We start from the raw sequence: 13,413 nt of genomic DNA, 5'->3' as shown, positions 1-13,413 counted from the left end.
AAAGATAAATATAATTAATTATTAATAATATCATAGAGTTAAAGGTAAATTGAGCAAATTGGCTATTTCTGCCAATTTATTTAAGTGTGTATCAAACTGGTAGCCCTTCGCATTAATCAGCAGGGGCGCCGAAAAGGGGGGGTAAAGGAGACGGATTCTAGGGGCCCATGATGGAGGGGGGCCCAGAGAGGCCCCTAATGATGATGCAATTATAATACAGAAAAAATAATGACACTGTGTTGGGGGCCCTGTAAAGATTCTTTTCATGGGGCCCAAAATCCCTAGCGGCGCCCCTGTTAATCAGTACCCAAGAAGTAGCTCTTGGTTTCAAAAAGGTTGGTGACCCCTGATCTACACTATGATCTTTATCATTACATGTCTTTATTATTTGAGTACAATATTGTTATGTATATTAGCATGTTTATATGCGATATTACTCAATGTTCAAACAAGAAAAAACAATGACAGCCTGTGTTGTATGTGACGTCATAATGAAGCGCAGTAAAATGTGTCACATTGTTGGTCACAAGCGAGAAATTTCAATTTTTTATAGGAAAAAAAAGGACATTGTGACAGCTGTCAGATGTTTTGTTGACAAATCATGAGGAGCGCCGGAGCCGCATCATGTGACACATCACAGATTGTGTGCGGACAGATGTCTTCCTCTGGTGCCGTTTATTAACACCGTTAGTGTGTTGTAACCCGGTAGCATTGTGAGTTTAAAGCCAGGTGAATCCCATATCTCAACTATTGGTACATTTACATTGACTTTATATCGACCTTGGTCCACTTTTGACGTAACGCACAAAGTCTGTTCACGGTCACAGGTGATGCGTCTTCATGAATAGACGATCTCTGGTGCTAGCCGGCTAACTGGAGCTAAGTCAAAGAGACGCCATTCGTTGGTGAAAATCAGCCGCTCACGTCAGACTGACGACAACACCACCTGGCTTTGAGTGTACGTTCTACATGTCTATTTTTGTATTCCACCTCAGGTGTCGACGCGTGTTTCTTCATTTCTCGGCTATTTCCCCCCCGAGCTCGGGCGTGCTGATGTGAGCGACGCAGGAGGCGCCTTAGCGTTAGCATTAGCAGCTAGCTTGTTGTGACACAGCGAGTGGCCGCCATGGCGGCAGCGGGCAGCGGCAAAAGCTTCTCCTTCAAGGTGGTGCTGCTGGGGGAAGGCTGCGTGGGCAAGACGTCCATGGTGCTGCGATACTGCGAGAACAAATTCAACGACAAACACATTACGACTCTACAGGTAACACTTGCCGTGTGGGGGCGGGGCGGGGCGAGGGCAGGGTTCCACCGGGCCGTGTCAACGCAGACCTGGACCTGGTCCATGGACTTATCGCCCATACCGGGCTTGTGTCAAAAACTGATGCCCGCCGCGGGAGCGCACACCGCTTGTTAAAGCTGCACTGCTTGGGCTGAGTCTGTCCTCAACTGACTACTACCTGTAAGCAGGGGCGCCGCTAGGGATTTTGGGCCCCATGAAAAGAATCTTTACAGGGCCCCCAACACAGTGTCATTATTTTTTCTGTATTATAATTTCATCATCATCAATCAATCTTTATTTATATAGCCCTAAATCACAAGTGTCTCAAAGGGCTGCACAAGCCACAACGACATCCTCGGTACAAAGCCCACATACGGGCCAATGACGTTAAGATTGTTGTCTCTAATGACCTCATTAACTAATAACGTTTTGGGAGACAATGATCTTATGTTTAAAAAGCCCATATTATAAGTATTGGGCTGTTTTGACGAGTTTGTGTTTAAATTATCCGTAGTAGAAATATTAATAATGTTGCGTTTATTATACGTAGTGCACTTTAAATAGTTTCGACCATATCTAGGAATTGATACGACGGGAATTTTCAGATTGTTTGCTTGATGCTGCGATCGACTGAACGCATCATGATTTGCCACCTCAGTAGAATGCATATCTACCCCGGACACATTCACAACAGAAAACACATTATGTGAGTTGTGTGTTATTCTAAGAAAATTGCTATGCGTACAGGAATTATCCAGCCTGGTGCTGGCTAGTTCTAGCTTAACTGACTCCTCACCCGGACTAGCAGGCTCTGTAATTGCCTGTGGCCGGGCTTGCTCTAGTGTAGTTAGTCAAATGTGACTTAAACAGTAGTCTATATTCTTAGACGGGATGATGGCGCCTTCCTGGTTAGGGTGAAGGCCGTCCCTCATCAGCAAGCCTGGTTTGCCCCAGAAAGAGGGCCAATTATCAATAAACGTTAGTCCCTGTTGTCTACAGAAGCTAGCCAGCCACTTGTTAAGCGAGACTAATCTGCTATATCTCTCATCATTGCCTCTCGCAGGCAGGGGGCCAGAGACAATTACTCGATGCCTGGACATCTTTCTAGCGAGATCACAAGTCCTGGCTATGTTTCTCTTTGTAATCTCTGACTGTCTCATTCTAGTGTCATTGGAGCCAACGTGTACAACTATATTCGCATAACTAGTGGTGCGATTAGCCTGTCGTACGTGTTTACTAGGCCTGTTGCGAGTTAGCTCCCTAAGATTAGCCTCAATGTCAGGTGCTCGGGCCCCCGGGATGCACTTAATTGTGGCTGGTTTGCTAAGCTTTATGTTTCGGGTGATGGAGTCCCCTATGACTAAGGTGTGGTGCCCGGTAGACTGGGGTGTAGGACTAGCTAAAGAGCTAAATCTATTATGCGTCTCAACCGGTACACCGTAGCTTGTAGGCCGCTTAGGACTGCTACAGGCTGGGCTAGTTAGCTCGCTACAGCTAACGCTAGCAGATGTGTCCGCAACATCTAAAGTTACGAGATTACTCTGCTCTAACTGGCGGACACGGCCCTCTAGCAGAGCCAGCCTCTCCGTGAGTAAGGTGCAAGACGCGCAGGAAGCCATACTCACGGTGTTTTCTGTCACCGAGTGAAGTTCCTGCTGTCTTCCGAGAAGTCCTGGTCACGGTGTGCAGGAGTAGACTCCTTCTGACCGGCGCCCGGCGACGCCTTTCTCCGCGCTAGCTTCGTTAGCTTAGCAGCTAGCTGCTAGCTAGCTGCGGGAGGGGTGGAGAGACAGAGATCGGGTGATTTGCAAGTTAAATAGTACTACTAAATATGTTGAGAAAGTAATAAAGAAAGCTGCAGAACAATTTAAAAGCACACAAATAGAACGATACTTAGCTTTTTCGAAACAGCGAGCAGTCAGCGAGCAGTCACGCACGATGAACCGGAACCGGTTCACTAGGGGCCTCTCCGGGCCCCCCTCCATCATGGGTCCCTAGAATCCGTCTCCTTTACCCCCCCTTTTCGGCGACCCTGCCTGTAATAAGACCAACATTTTAAATTGGTGGTCATTGTAAGGAAATGTATTTGGGAATATTTTAGTTTTTATTATGTCTGTAAAATGAAAGGGTTTCAAAATGTTCTGGTATTAATGAGATCGTAAAATACTGTTATTTAGACTAGACTTCCTTTTATTGTCATTCAACTTTGGACTTTACAGTACAGTTAAGAACGAAATTTTGTCGCATTAGCTTTGATTGATTGATTGAAACTTTTATTAGTAGATTGCACAGTACATATTCCGTGCAATTGACCACTAAATGGGGGGTTAGGTTTGGTTTCTATAAACACTTCAGTCATCAACAATTATATCATCTGAGAAATGGACATTGAAACAGTGTAGGTCTGACTTGGTAGGATATGTACAGCGAGCAGTGAACATAGTGAGCTCAGAAAGCATAAGAACAAGTATATACACTTGATTACTGACATTTGATTATTTACAATCCGGGGAGGTGGGATGTGGTGTGGGGAGGGTGTTAGTCTAGGGTTGTAGCTGCCTGGAGGTGTTATTTTAGTGAGGTTTTGAAGGAAGATATAGATGCATTTTCTTGTACACCTGTTGGGAGTGCATTCCATATTGGTGTGGCATAGAAGGAGAATGAGTTAAGACCTTTGTTAGATCGGAATTTGGGTTTAACGTGGTTTGTGGAGCTCCCCCTGGTGTTGTGGTTATGGCGGTCATTTACGTTCTGGCAGTAGTTTGATGGAGTTTGGTGGTCATTGTAAGGAAATGTATTTGAGAATATTTTAGTTTTTATCATGTCTGGAAAATGAAAGGGTTCTAAAATGTTCTGGTATTAATGAGATCGTAAAAGACTGTTATTTAGACTTAGACTTCCTTTTATTGTCATTCAAATTTGAACTTTACAGTACAGATAAGAACGAGATTTCGTTGCATTAGCTCATTATAGTGCAGGATAAAAGAGCAATCGGGTGCGGATATAAATAAATAGATTACTGTACAGATAAATATATTGCACTTTTTCATATGCATCCACGTTTATGGATGTACGTTATATTGTCTTTATATTCAGCGAGTTAATCCGTTTTTGGGGGGGAATTGAGGGAATTATTTTGATGCGTTCAAGAGTCTGATGGCCTGAGGGAAGAAGCTGCTACAGAGGCTGCGGAACCTTTTTCTAGAGTCCAGCAGTGAAAACAGTCCTTGGTGGGGGTGGGAGGACTCTCTACAGATTTTCTGAGCCCTGGTCAGGCAGCGGCTTTTTGCAATTTCCTGGATAGGACGAAGAGGAGTCCTGATGATCTTTTCCGCCGTCCTCACCACTCTCTGCAGTGACTTCCAGTCTGAGGCACTGCAGCCGATGTTGATGTGCTAAAACCTATTTCTTGTTTAAAAGCTACATACAATATTAACTGTTATTTGTTAATGCACATAATAAATATTAATAATGTGTTTGGATGTATCCATGATTAAAATCATGTATATTTGTTGGCAAAAAACATATTTTGATATTGACACATCTCATCTATGCATAAATTACTCGAGAACCCCTATGAGTTACATATATAATAACAAAGCACATACTCTCCTGTTTACGTGTTGAAGTAACCTTTAAAAAGCTGAAATCAACCCAAAATGATTATTTAGTGGTTGCCAAAAAGTGATTCAAAGTCTTTCAAAGATTAATTTCTGCTTTGTGACGTACAAAAAAAATGTATCTATATAATACATTGATTTAATGAATACATCCATAAACAGTATTAATATTATGTGCATGAACAAAGAACAGTTAATATTGGTATGTAGCTGCTGAGCAATAAAGAGGTTGTCGCACATCATCGGATCAACAACAGTGCTTTACAATCTCATGAAATACCTTTTAGAAATGGCCAACTCTTTCCTTTTTTGGACACGATTAAGCTTAGATCATTTCAAACACATATTCTTGTAATAATAAATCAATCACTATATAAATCAAAGTTTATTTATATAGCCCTTAATCACAAGTGTCTCAAAGGGCTTCACAAGCCACAACGACATCCTCAGCTCAGATCCCACATCAGGGCAAGAAAAAACTCAACCCAATTCGATACAATGAGAAACCTTATAATAATACGTGTATTTGTCTTACATGTATCAGTTGTGTACAGACGAAGCCCCAGCGGTGCAGCTTTACCAAGTTGTGCGCGCTCCCGCGGCGGGAAGCAATTTTTGGCACGGAATCCGTTTTTGCCACAACACTTAGCTGTCTTAGTGGTTAGAGCAAGCGTCCCTCCTTCACTTAAGTATTCCTTAAGTAACATTTACTTTGCCTTCTTGCTAATGTTGCATCATATTTTCTCTATTCATGTGTGTAACATTTAAAAAAAAAAAAAAAGGATTCACATGAAACCAGTTTTACCAGACAGTGCTTGCAGAGACGATTCCAGTTATATAAGTATAATTTTCCTGTGATAAATATTAAGAAAGTTATGGACTTTTTAAACCGGTGAAAATGCACTGATTCATGGTCAACTTCTTCAATACAAAGTTAATTTGGCTCATGATATTAGGTGGGAGATTTTTGTTAAAAATGACATAACTTTTTAAGTTTTACCCCAGTTTTAGAAAAGGTTGGCATCATTGGAAAGCTTGGTAAACAAAGAAACAAATATAAGAGGTTTCACATTTCTGGTGTATTTTTAATTGATTAAATTCATGAAATTAGCATTGTAAATGATGGAAAATATGAGTGAACATGGCTGGTTGGACTTGACTTGTGAGTCACTAAACAAACGGCCAGGCACTCGGCAGGGCCCAAAAAAATCAGTGTGCGAATGGATGAATTTTAAATATATTTGGCAGCATGTATAACTTAAATTATAATAGGGATTCCAAATAACATTTTACTCCCTGTAAAGTATTTGCAGGGGAGTTCTGTCGAGTGTCAGAATCGGTACTTTACAATTGGGATATTTCTATATCCTTGATAAACTAGGATGTGTGTTCTACGTCATCAGTATTAATCTTAATTGTAATTTATGAATGTGTTGCAGGCGTCCTTCCTTAATAAGAAGCTGAACATAACAGGAAAGAGGGTCAATCTGGCCATCTGGGTGAGACATGTCACATTTAACCGCGCACATCAACAAGAGGCTGGTCATGTGACCGTGGCGTGTGCGTTGCAGGACACAGCGGGTCAGGAACGCTTCCATGCGCTAGGTCCAATCTACTACAGAGACTCCAATGGAGCCGTGCTTGTCTATGACGTCACCGATGAAGAATCTTTCCAAAAGGTAACCGCTTTCTGCCAAGCTGCATGTCTCTTGTCGTCTGACGGCATGTTGTCCTTGCAGGTGAAGAGCTGGGTGAAGGAACTGAGGAAGATGCTGGGCAATGACATTTGTTTATGTATAGTAGGTAAGTCCAGGTTGTCATTGCAACGCAAAGCACGATAACAGAAGAAAACTCTGCAGTCAATCCTGTTCAATGTGTGGTGCAGGTAATAAAATCGATTTGGACAAAGACAGGAATGTTTCTACAGAGGATGCAGAGAGGTGAGTAATGCCGTCATGGCCGTCATGTGACCAGTGTTGTTGACGTCAATGTGGTCGTTGCAGCTACGCGACGTCAGTGGGGGCCAAACACTACCAGACGTCAGCCAAGCTCAACCAAGGCATTGAGGAGCTCTTCTTGGACTTGTGTAAAAGTAAGAAGCACTGCTGTCATGTGACTATCATTCACAAAATTTGGATTTCTGAGGCTGGGAGGAAGGATACAACTAATTACCGCGACTAATTTTCAATAACTTGCACGCAGACACAGATTATTTGTCTGGACTGCATATGAAAGCTCTTGATACAAAAATGTCCTTCACATTCACTTTCTACGTTCCCATGGTTGGGAAAAAGAGTTATGTTGAACTTTAGCTATAAACTATTGCTATTTAGTAGGACCCTTTATTTAGAGGCGGATCTTACGGAGTTCTAGCGGTGACGAGGCTTCTCACTCTAATGAATACTCTCAATTTAAAGCACAAAAATTGCAAGAAACACCTCCACATGTCAAAATTATTGTAGGAGAGGTACCACTGTTACTGTGAATTAGTTTCCGCCGCAGAGCATTACCGTATGTTGTAATTATGGGTGTACCCAATCCGAAATAGATTTAGGATATCCGCACGTTTACTTATGCAAAGTTGAACCGCCGGTTAACATCTAAATGTCCTTTAATTCTTGTATTTTAGTAAAGTAATTTACAATAGGTAAACATGGTTGGCTATAGGCTACTAAAAGCTAGCACTACACAAACAAGACATGCATAATGTGTAGTAAATGGTAAATGGGTTGTACTTGTATAGTGCTTTTCTACCTTTTTTTTTAAGGAACTGAAAGCGTTTTGACACTATTTCCACATTCACCCATTCACACACACAAATTCACACACTGATGTCGGGTAGTGTCCTTCATTAAAATAGAAATAAAGTCTAAACAACACATTTGTCAATATAATCATAGTTGCATATTACTTACACATACAAAGTCTCCAAGGCAGAAGCGTATTAGAAAATATCCAGTGACAAACGTGTTCGCATCATTAAACTTACTGCGTCATGAGCTTAGTTAAAAGGGATCTATTACGCAAATTAAACTTTTCTTACCTATAGGTACATGTTTTTATATATTTGAGTTCTGAGTAAGTCCCGAAATTTTGAAATCAAACCATGGAGGCATGGCGGAGATATTTATAAAACGATTTTGCCTTTCTTCATAGTTCCTTCATACAAGCTAATTGGAATTTGCTCTATATGTGACATTTTTGCCAGTTGTGACGTCAGCGGATATCTCTATATCTGGTAAAGTTATAATCAAATACCTTTGCAGTAGTCTGATATTGTAGTGAATGAGTTCCTTCATTTTTTCTATCCTCGCTGTTGCCATTTATAATACAAACTAGCGTGTAGTTCAAACTTACATTGTCAGTAGACTCCATATCTATTCAAAAGTTTGACAAAATAACCCCCGTAGACCACAATGAAGTGTTTTAAATGTGGATACAATAATGATATGACCCCTTTATGAATTATTGTGTCCCCAAAATACATTTTAGTTGAAAGACTGAGACTGACTAAAACTTAATCAAAACCTATATTCTAAATTAATGAAGGAGCAAGGCTGTCCAAGTTGTGCTGGCACATCTCGTTTCTTAATGACCACTGCATAACAATTAATTAATAATAATCAATTAATTATGATTACAAGAAATCCAAGCTGTACTAAGAAATATTTGTTTTGTTTACATTTTTCACATATATTTGTTTCACATATGTTGACAAACATTACAGATGAAAAGTAGAGGTGGAAGAAATAATCAACTTTTAGATGCATTGCATTTCGGACATTGACGATTATAGAATCGATTAGTGAGAGTCAATCGATAATCAATTTATTTATTTGAAATTGTTGCTGACTGCAGCGAGCCACCTCACTGAGAGATCCGACCAGCTCCTTTATTATAGGGCACTTATGTTCCAGTTTTGTACACATTTACATTAATTTAATAAATGTATTAGACATTTCTTATTAAAATGCACTGTTTTCAAAAGTTGAAAGTGATAAATGCTTATTTAGTGAAACAAGACATTTTAAACTGCATCAATAATCAATGTTTAATCGAATCGTAAATGTAATCGAATAATGAAAAGTTATGAACCTTTAATTTAATGTCTGACATTAAAATGTTCTCAGAAAAATGCTCACATTTTATCCATTGTCGTACGTAGACTAACAAGCGATAGACAAATCCAGCTAATTATTCCGTGTAATCCCTAAACTACTTCGAATTGTTTTTAGCGTGTTTGATAAACTGGTGAAAGGTCAAGTATGATCAAATTATTACATTTATCTTGTGTGTGGCCATCTGTGTTTTTGATGGGCTATGTGATACACAGGAATGATGGAGGCGGCTCAGGCTGATGAGAGGTCGAAAGGCAATGGAGGCAACCAGGCAGCGTCGAGTAGACGAGGTGTACAAATTGTTGATGATGAGCCACAAGCCACACCCACTGGAGGATGCTGCTCATCCGGCTGACACACACATTGTTCCATGGGAAGTCTTATTTAATGAGTTAAGTCGTTATTGTTCTCTTCAAAGTAAAAGTAGTAACAGCTGTCTCATGGCCTGCATTATGACATCACTTCCCGTCTGGGATTTCCCGCTTTGCTGATCGATTGTCTTCGACAGCTTCCTCCTCTGCATTTTAAACCTCTTGATTGAAAAGAAAAGTTGCATATTTTCATTTAACCGACAATAAGCCACTGAGGCCATTTTTCCACGTTCCTGCTGACCTGCAGAAATCACCAATGGCGGCCTCACATCTTAACATGTGGACATGTGTATGCTTGATTCTGTAACGGGCTTTCTTCTATCAGACTTTTTCAGAGATAATTATTCAGCTGTTTAATAAACTGTAATTGGGGAAATGTCTCCTGCCCTGTGTACTTTGGCCAGCAGGGGGCAGCGACACCACAAGCGGACATTTTATCCATTCGGAATGACGAAGCATTGTAATTTTTAAAAAGTTCTTTAATCTTTACGCGTAAGAATAAAACAGTACATACCATTTACAAAATAAAGTACATATGTTTTACTTCATACAGTAGTTTCTAATGTGACCAAAGTTTATCAACAAGAAAATTGCAGCGCAGGCTTTTTACCATAGCGCCAGTGCATTTGTAATTTAAGGCACTTTGTAACTAAATGCCCTATTAGTCTCCAACAAAAGAGCAAAATGGCCTAGTACATTGGAGGGTTGTGCAGCTCCTGGTACTTGGGGGGCGCCGACTTGAAGATGCTGGGCACCACCATCATCAGGGTGGGTCGGCTGGTTTCACGCAGCTGATGGATGATGATGGACGACAGCGTCAGGCCCAGCAGCTGCAACAAATTAAAACAAAAAGTGGCGTCAAGTGAAGTGTCATCATACACCCTTTACGAAGCAAAAAAGTATTTTTACCGCCAAAATGGCCAACACAAAGGCCACTCCGATGATGACGTCGAGACCCAAGAGGACGTAGTGAGTGATAAGAGGGAAGCACGGCTGAATGTACACCGACTTCTTCACCTGCAGCATCAGCAGCTGCAAAAACAAACATGCGCACATGAGTAGAGTGCTGATTTTAAGTGGTGTGGTAATCCAAACACTCACGTCGTAGCGGACGGTCTGACATTTTCCCTCCAGCTGCGCCACCCCGTCACACAAACACGAGTCGGGAATGCTCATGCGCCAGTCGTCGTAGCTGAAGAGGCCGCAACACTGCAGCTACACACACACACGCGCGCCAAGGCCAACATCAGCATGTGACGTCATCATTCATAACAATACAGACTTTGATCTCATGTCTCACAATTTCCTGCAAATTGTTAGTGATGTGCTGGTTTTGCTCGGAGGTTGCATCCAACGGCAGCATCTGACGGAACTTGTCCTCCATCATGCTCTCCACCTACACGCGCAAAACGTCAAGAGGGTGAGATGCTGGGAACAGCGGCCACGGTGCAGGTGCGAGGTGGCGGCGTCTACCTCAGGACGAAACGCGGCAAAGGGGATGCCAACGCGCAGCATGAGCAGACTTCCGATCACCATGCACACCAGGAACTGCACAGAAACATGACATGGATGAGAAAGGGAACGTTGGTCCCTCTGAAGAGGGACTTCGTGGTGTGACCGACGCACCACAATGAGCGCGGCTCGGCTCTGGCTGTGTGCTCCATACGCTCCCAAAGCGGCGATCAACATGGTGATGGTGCCAACCACGTACATCAGGATCAGAGCAGTGGAACGACCTTCCACCTGCGGCAGGAAGACAAGTCAGTGGGAAATAAACAGCGCAACTTGTCTGTGTGTGTGTGTGTGTGTGTTCTTACATCAGTTCCACGTGTGAACACTTGCATTAGCAGAGCCAGAGAGATGATGACCACGCCCACTATCTAAAATGGCAAAAAAAAAAAAAAAAAGTGTTTTATTGTATTTTTTTACTTTCACGGTCAATACCATATCTTCTCAACTTTTTGTCGTCCGCATCTGTCTGAGTTAGACGCGTTACCAACAACAAGGTACATCAAAGTTAACTCAATGGCGTCCCTAAAGCTATTAATTACGCCATCTTTGCACCTTGTATATTCATCGATAAAACCCAAGCCAGTTAAAAAAAAGAAAACAAACAAACATGTTTAAAAGTGGTAGAAAGGGAGTAAAAAGTCAAAATGTTGTTTAGCAAGTAGAAATAAGTTACTTCGAAAGAAGAATAACAGCTTTGTTAGCTTTGTGTGGCAAGTGCGCACTTTTTATTGGCACGGCGGCCATCTTTAACCTAAACCGAAACAAACAACTTACCGCGAAGAACAGGTTGGACAAAATGAAGGTTAACTTGAGGCACCTGTTCACTTGAGCCATGTTTGCTTCTTTTTTTTTTGACTAACGATGACAATACAAACACAAAAGACTGCAGCGGTGTCGTCAAGTAGGTAGGTCGGTCAGGTAAGAACTGAGGAGGCAAGCGGAAGAGAGCATGTTTTACAGGTCAGAGTCACCCGCAGGGTAGGGCGGAGTTTCCCGAAAATGACTACAAAGGCCCAAATTTGGTAGCTTCCGGCGCGTGGTAGGCGGGGGGGAGGGAGTGTCAATACCGGGAAGATCATTTGAATCAAGCAGGATTTTTTTTTTGCGGGGAATTTGGGGCTGTTTTTTTATGTTGAACAAAAAACTTTATTTATAAACAGACATGCCATTACAATTTTCAGAAAACAGTGCAGATGCAGAATTACAATACAAAAAAATGGGGTCAATAAAAATTCTCCATCCATCCATCCATCTTCTTCCGCTTATCCGAGGTCGGGTCGCGGGGGCAGCAGCCTAAGCAGGGAAGCCCAGACTTCCCTCTCCCCAGCCACTTCGTCCAGCTCCTCCCGGGGGATCCCGAGGCGTTCCCAGGCCAGCCGGGAGACATAGTCTTCCCAACGTGTCCTGGGTCTTCCTCGTGGCCTCCTACCGGTCGGACATGCCCTAAACACCTCTTTAGGGAGGCGCTCGGGTGGCATCCTGACCAGATGCCCGAACCACCTCATCTGGCTCCTCTCGATGCGGAGGAGCAGCGGCTTTACTTTGAGCTCCCCCCGGATGACAGAGCTTCTCACCCTATCTCTAAGGGAGAGCCCCGCCACCCGGCGGAGGAAACTCATTTCGGCCGCTTGTACCCGTGATCTTGTCCTTTCGGTCATAACCCAAAGCTCATGACCATAGGTGAGGATGGGAACGTAGATCGACCGGTAAATTGAGAGCTTTGCCTTCCGGCTCAGCTCCTTCTTCACCACAACGGATCGATACAGCGTCCGCATTACTGAAGACGCCGCACCGATCCGCCTGTCGATCTCACGATCCACTCTTCCCTCACTCGTGAACAAGACTCCGAGGTACTTGAACTCCTCCACTTGGGGCAAGATCTCCTCCCCAACCCGGAGATGGCACTCCACCCTTTTCCGGGCGAGAACCATGGACTCGGACTTGGAGGTGCTGATTCTCATCCCAGTCGCTTCACACTCAGCTGCGAACCGATCCAGTGAGAGCTGAAGATCCTGGCCAGATGAAGCCATCAGGACCAAATCATCTGCAAAAAGCAGAGACCTAATCCTGCAGCCACCAAACCAGATCCCCTCAACGCCTTGACTGCGCCTAGAAATTCTGTCCATAAAAGTTATGAACAGAATCGGTGACAAAGGGCAGCCTTGGCGGAGTCCAACCCTCAATAAAAATTCTAACAAAATAAAATAAGCAAGAAACAAGAGAACAGATATCGCAAAAGCCATCCATCCCATCCATCCATTTTCTACCGCTTATTTCCTTCGGGGTCGCGGGGGCCGCTGGAGCCTATCTCAGCTACAATCGGGCGGAAGGCGGGGTACACCCTGGACAAGTCGCCACCTCATCGCAGGGCCAACACAGATAGACAGACAACATTCACACACTAGGGCCAATTTAGTGTTGCCAATCAACCTCCATGTCTTTGGAGGTGGGAGGAAGCCGGAGTACCCGGAGGGAACCCACGCAGTCACGGGGAGAACCTAAAAAGACTTACA

General features: G+C 43.0%; 2 protein-coding genes across 2 annotated transcripts; one reads left to right on the top strand and one right to left on the bottom strand.

Annotated features, from left to right (window-relative positions):
- The first annotated feature begins 845 nt into the window (after positions 1–845).
- On the top strand, positions 846–9,768 carry rab21 (RAB21, member RAS oncogene family). The gene is made up of 7 exons (XM_061959721.1): positions 846–1,261; positions 6,339–6,398; positions 6,471–6,578; positions 6,639–6,702; positions 6,785–6,839; positions 6,903–6,991; positions 9,233–9,768. Exons 1-7 carry the CDS (start codon positions 1,127–1,129, stop codon positions 9,370–9,372), a joined length of 651 nt encoding a protein of 216 aa, XP_061815705.1. The 5' UTR covers positions 846–1,126; the 3' UTR covers positions 9,373–9,768.
- A 78-nt stretch (positions 9,769–9,846) lies between these two features.
- Positions 9,847–11,846, bottom strand: LOC133606130 (tetraspanin-8-like). Its single transcript, XM_061959720.1, has 8 exons — positions 11,675–11,846; positions 11,206–11,268; positions 11,015–11,131; positions 10,862–10,936; positions 10,689–10,784; positions 10,490–10,603; positions 10,298–10,420; positions 9,847–10,218 (listed from the first exon to the last, which is right to left on the bottom strand). Exons 1-8 carry the CDS (start codon positions 11,732–11,734, stop codon positions 10,078–10,080), a joined length of 789 nt encoding a protein of 262 aa, XP_061815704.1. The 5' UTR covers positions 11,735–11,846; the 3' UTR covers positions 9,847–10,077.
- Positions 11,847–13,413: the final 1,567 nt, after the last annotated feature.

This window comes from Nerophis lumbriciformis, linkage group LG05 (assembly GCF_033978685.3).
Source record: "Nerophis lumbriciformis linkage group LG05, RoL_Nlum_v2.1, whole genome shotgun sequence".
In the NCBI taxonomy this organism is placed as follows: domain Eukaryota; kingdom Metazoa; phylum Chordata; class Actinopteri; order Syngnathiformes; family Syngnathidae; genus Nerophis; species Nerophis lumbriciformis.
The sequence above is the reverse complement of the archived record's forward strand: the minus strand, read 5'-3'. Positions and strand labels throughout refer to the sequence as shown.

Excerpts from the sequence above, each read along its gene's own strand:
- rab21 (XM_061959721.1), top strand. The coding sequence starts at position 1,127 with ATGGCGGCAGCGGGCAGCGGCAAAAGCTTCTCCTTCAAGGTGGTGCTG. Across the intron at positions 6,703-6,784 it reads CATTTGTTTATGTATAGTAG|GTAATAAAATCGATTTGGAC; the intron begins GTAAGTCCAGGT and ends TGTGTGGTGCAG. Across the intron at positions 6,840-6,902 it reads TCTACAGAGGATGCAGAGAG|CTACGCGACGTCAGTGGGGG; the intron begins GTGAGTAATGCC and ends TGGTCGTTGCAG.
- LOC133606130 (XM_061959720.1), bottom strand. The coding sequence starts at position 11,734 with ATGGCTCAAGTGAACAGGTGCCTCAAGTTAACCTTCATTTTGTCCAAC. Across the intron at positions 10,785-10,861 it reads TTGCCGCGTTTCGTCCTGAG|GTGGAGAGCATGATGGAGGA; the intron begins GTAGACGCCGCC and ends TTGCGCGTGTAG. Across the intron at positions 10,604-10,688 it reads CTAACAATTTGCAGGAAATT|CTGCAGTGTTGCGGCCTCTT; the intron begins GTGAGACATGAG and ends GTGTGTGTGTAG.